Source organism: Notamacropus eugenii (genome assembly GCF_028372415.1).
Source record: "Notamacropus eugenii isolate mMacEug1 chromosome Y unlocalized genomic scaffold, mMacEug1.pri_v2 SUPER_Y_unloc_3, whole genome shotgun sequence".
NCBI lineage: Eukaryota > Metazoa > Chordata > Mammalia > Diprotodontia > Macropodidae > Notamacropus > Notamacropus eugenii.
Genome location: NW_027325131.1, coordinates 617,399 through 621,220, shown reverse-complemented (window position 1 = coordinate 621,220; position 3,822 = coordinate 617,399). Strand labels below are relative to the sequence as shown.

The 3,822-nt window shown below is 37.6% G+C and overlaps 1 protein-coding gene across 1 annotated transcript; it reads right to left on the bottom strand.

The window, feature by feature from the left end:
• Positions 1-250: 250 nt before the first annotated feature.
• LOC140517009 (olfactory receptor 5D14-like) lies at positions 251-1,192 on the bottom strand. The gene has a single exon (XM_072627845.1). It carries the CDS (start codon positions 1,190-1,192, stop codon positions 251-253), a length of 942 nt encoding a protein of 313 aa, XP_072483946.1.
• Positions 1,193-3,822: the final 2,630 nt, after the last annotated feature.

Below are 3,822 nucleotides of genomic sequence, written 5' to 3'. Positions count from 1 at the left end.
GGTATAGAAATACAATGAGAAACAGTGTGGTATACTAGACAAAACACTCAATTAAGAATCAGGAGTTTAAAACTTTCACTTGATCACTATGATAATCTAACTTTGTGATTCTGGGCAAGATTTTTGTTGTTATTGTTATATTACCCCCCACTTTATGACCATTAATTTATTTTTAAAAATGAGGTTGCAAAAATGGATTATATTTCATCTATCAAGCTCTAATGATCTAATGACATGGAGACAAGCATGATCAATGAGAAAAAGCATTTCTGTATATCAATTTCCTGAAGGCCTGCTTCACATCTTTGTTCCTCAAACTGTAAATTAGGGGATTCAACATGGGGTTCACTACTGTATAAAAGACAAAGGCCACTTTGACTGTATGCCTTGAGTTTTTGGAATTGGGAACACAGTACAAGGAAAGGATGGTTCCATGGAAAATGGTGATGGCTGTCAGGTGGGAGACACAAGTGGAGAAGGCTTTACGCCTCCCACTGGCTGATTTCATCCTTATTACAGTGCCAAAAATAAAAGTGTAAGAGGCAAGGATGATGATCAGGGTACTCACCTCATTGAATGTAGCAAAACCAAAAAGCAGTAAGTGTGGGACATGGATATTTGAGGAAGAAACAGAAATAAGAGCAGTATATTCACAGAAAAAGTGGTTGATGATTTTGTAGCCAGAGAAAGTTAATTGTAGGGCAAAGCACAGGAGTACAAAGGGACCAAACATGCCCCAGAGATAGGATCCAGCCACCAGCAGGGCACAAAGTCTCTGAGACATGGCAACTGTGTAGAGCAGGGGATTGCAAATGGCCACAAAGCGATCATAGGCCATCACAGCAAGTAGGAAGGACTCCGTAACCACTGCAGTACAAGACAAGAAATATTGTAGCATGCAACTGGAGTAAAAGATGCTTTTATCCTTTATAACTAAATTCTCCAAAAGCTTGGGTGTGACAATGGAAGAGTAACAGGAATCTACAAAGGACAAATGGCTAAGAAAATAGTACATGGGAGTATGAAATTTGGGATTTACTCTGATGATTAAGATCAGGCCAAGATTCCCTATGACTGTGATGATATACATGGCCAGGAACACCAGGAAAAGGAATACTTTGAGCTCTGGATAATCTGTGAATCCTAAGAGTATAAATGTGGTCACAACACTCTGATTGCTGTCAGTGTTCATCACGGCTCATGGAAAGGGAAACAGGGACTCAATCTTGTAGAGCATAACAGCATGTAGAATAAAGACAAAATTGTTCTGGACCTTCTTTCCGTTCCTATGAAGACAAGAAAATGAGAAGAAATATGTTTTGGGGTTAGGTTTTCATACAAGAATAATTGTTTTTTGTGGACAATTTCTGTGAATATGCTTGGGAGAGTTATTTACAGGGACAGATATATCATTTAAAAATCTCTGTTAAATTTCATCTAACATTAACAATGTTTCTAACTCTTCTGATATATCATATTAAAAGTATTGTTGTGTCCCTGATGGCACCAGCATGACCACTCCCATCACTGTTGACAATGATGTCACTTTCCAATCTTTTCATCCTAATTGATTTTATTCACTTTTTTTCTACATGGTCTTGATGACTAATCAAAGTACTATTATTTATCAATACTTTTTAATACTTAAATTCTTTATTATTTTTAAAGCACAGACACTTGGTCAATGCCAAGGCGACAGAATAAAGGCAGGGACACAACTGAGCTTTCCCCCAAACCCTCCAAATAACGTTAAAAATTACTCTAAATAAATTTGAGAGCACCAGAACCTAGATAAACAACAAGTGAAACAATTTTCTAGTCCATGACAACTTTGAAAGTCAGATGGGAAGGTCTGTTGTACCAGGGTGAGAGACGAGTGTAGTCCAGTGCAGGGTGCACCAGTACAGACCAGACCCCAGTAAAACAGGAGCAGGTCTTGTATCAGCAGAATTAATGAGACTGGTGGTGGATTCCAGACCTTTCAGCCCACAGACAGTAAGAGGATTGGATAACGGGTCAGAAGATTTACAGAGGTCCCTTTGGTGGCATTGCTTGTCTTGCATCTGGGTGGCATCAGTAAGTCTTAGTCCTAGTGCAAAGAGGAACACTAAAACAGTAGAGCTCATGGCCTGAGTGGAGGGGGGACCCTGTTCACAGTTCCAGAGTTCAAAAGAATGACTTTGGCTGCTCACAAAGCAGTGCACAGTACAGGAGAGTAGTAAACATACCTCTCCTTAGACCATAGCACGTTGTAAGAGCCAAAAACTTACAGGTCTCTAAAACTACTTCTGAAAAGAGCTGCATGAAAAACTTGAAACTTAGGGCAGTTCCCTCTCCACTTGGAAAGCAGAAGCCCACTTTAACATAGACTTAAAAGTCAAGAAAAAGAGTGGAAAATGAGCAAACAGAGAAAAATTTGACCATATAGAGCCACTATGGTGACAAGAAAGGTCAACACACACAGTCAGAAGACAGCAAAGTAAAAACTCCTTCATCCAAAGCCTCAAGGAAAATTATGAATTGGTGTCAGGCCATAGAAGAGCTCAACAAGGATTTTAAGAAAAGAATGTGAAACATTGGGAAAGAAATGAGAATGGTTCAAGAAAATCCTGAATAAAATAGTTAACACCTTGGTAAAGGAGACACAAAAACACTGAAGAAAATAACCCCTTAAAAAGAAGAATAAGTGAAATGATAAAAGGGGCACAAAAATCCAATGAAGAAAAGAATGCCTTGCAAAGTAAATTTGGCCAAATGGAAAAGAAAGTATAAAAATTCACTGAAACTTCTTCATTAAAAATTAGATTTTGTAAAAAGGAAAAGGAGGAACAAAAGCTCCCTGGGCAAAATAATTCCTTAAAAGTTAGTATTGGCCAAGTGGAAGCTAATGTCTTTAATGAAACATCAGGAAACATTAAACAAAATCAAATGAATGAAAAGAAAACGAAAGAAAATGTCAAATCTGTCACTGGAAAAAAATAACTTACTTGAAAAATGTCTAAAGAGGGATAGTTTACTATTTATTGAACTACCTGAAAGCCATGATCAAAAAAAGGGGCCAGCCACTATCTTTCAGGGAATTATCAAAGAAAACATCCCGGATATTCTAGAGCCAGGAAGTAAAACAGAAATTGAAAGAATGTACTGATCACCTCCTCAAAGATCACAACATGAAAACTCCCAGGAATAGTATAATCAAATTCTAGATCTCATACATCTAGGAGAAAACAATGGAAGTAGTCAGAAAAAAAATAACTCGAATATCATGGAGCCACCGTCAGGAAAAGCACAAGGTTTGGCACCTTCTGCATTAAAGAATTGGAGGGCTTGGAATACAATATTCCTGAGGAAAAAAGAGCTAAGATCACAACCAAGAATCACCTCCCATCAAAAGTTAGTATACTCCTTTCGGTGGGGAGGGAATGGAAATTTACTGAAATGGAGGACTTTCAGGCATTCCTGCTGAGCAGAACTAAGTAGAAAATTTGACTTTCAAATAGCAGATGCAAAAGAAGCATAAAAAGGTAAATAGGAAAGAGAAATCATAAAAGATTCAATAACGTTAAACTGGCTATATTCTTACAGGGAAAATTCTATTTTTAACTCCTAAAAACTTGGCAATTATTAGGGCAGTTAGAAGGAGTATACATAGAAAGCAGAGGTGTGAGTTGAATGTGATGATATCTGAAATTAAAAAAAAACGTAACAAATGAGAAAGAAGAATGCACTGGGAGAAAGGGAGATATAAGGGTAGAATGAGATAAATTTTCTGACATAAAGGAGACCTGAATGAGATTTTGTCGGGGGAGGGAGGAAAATAAT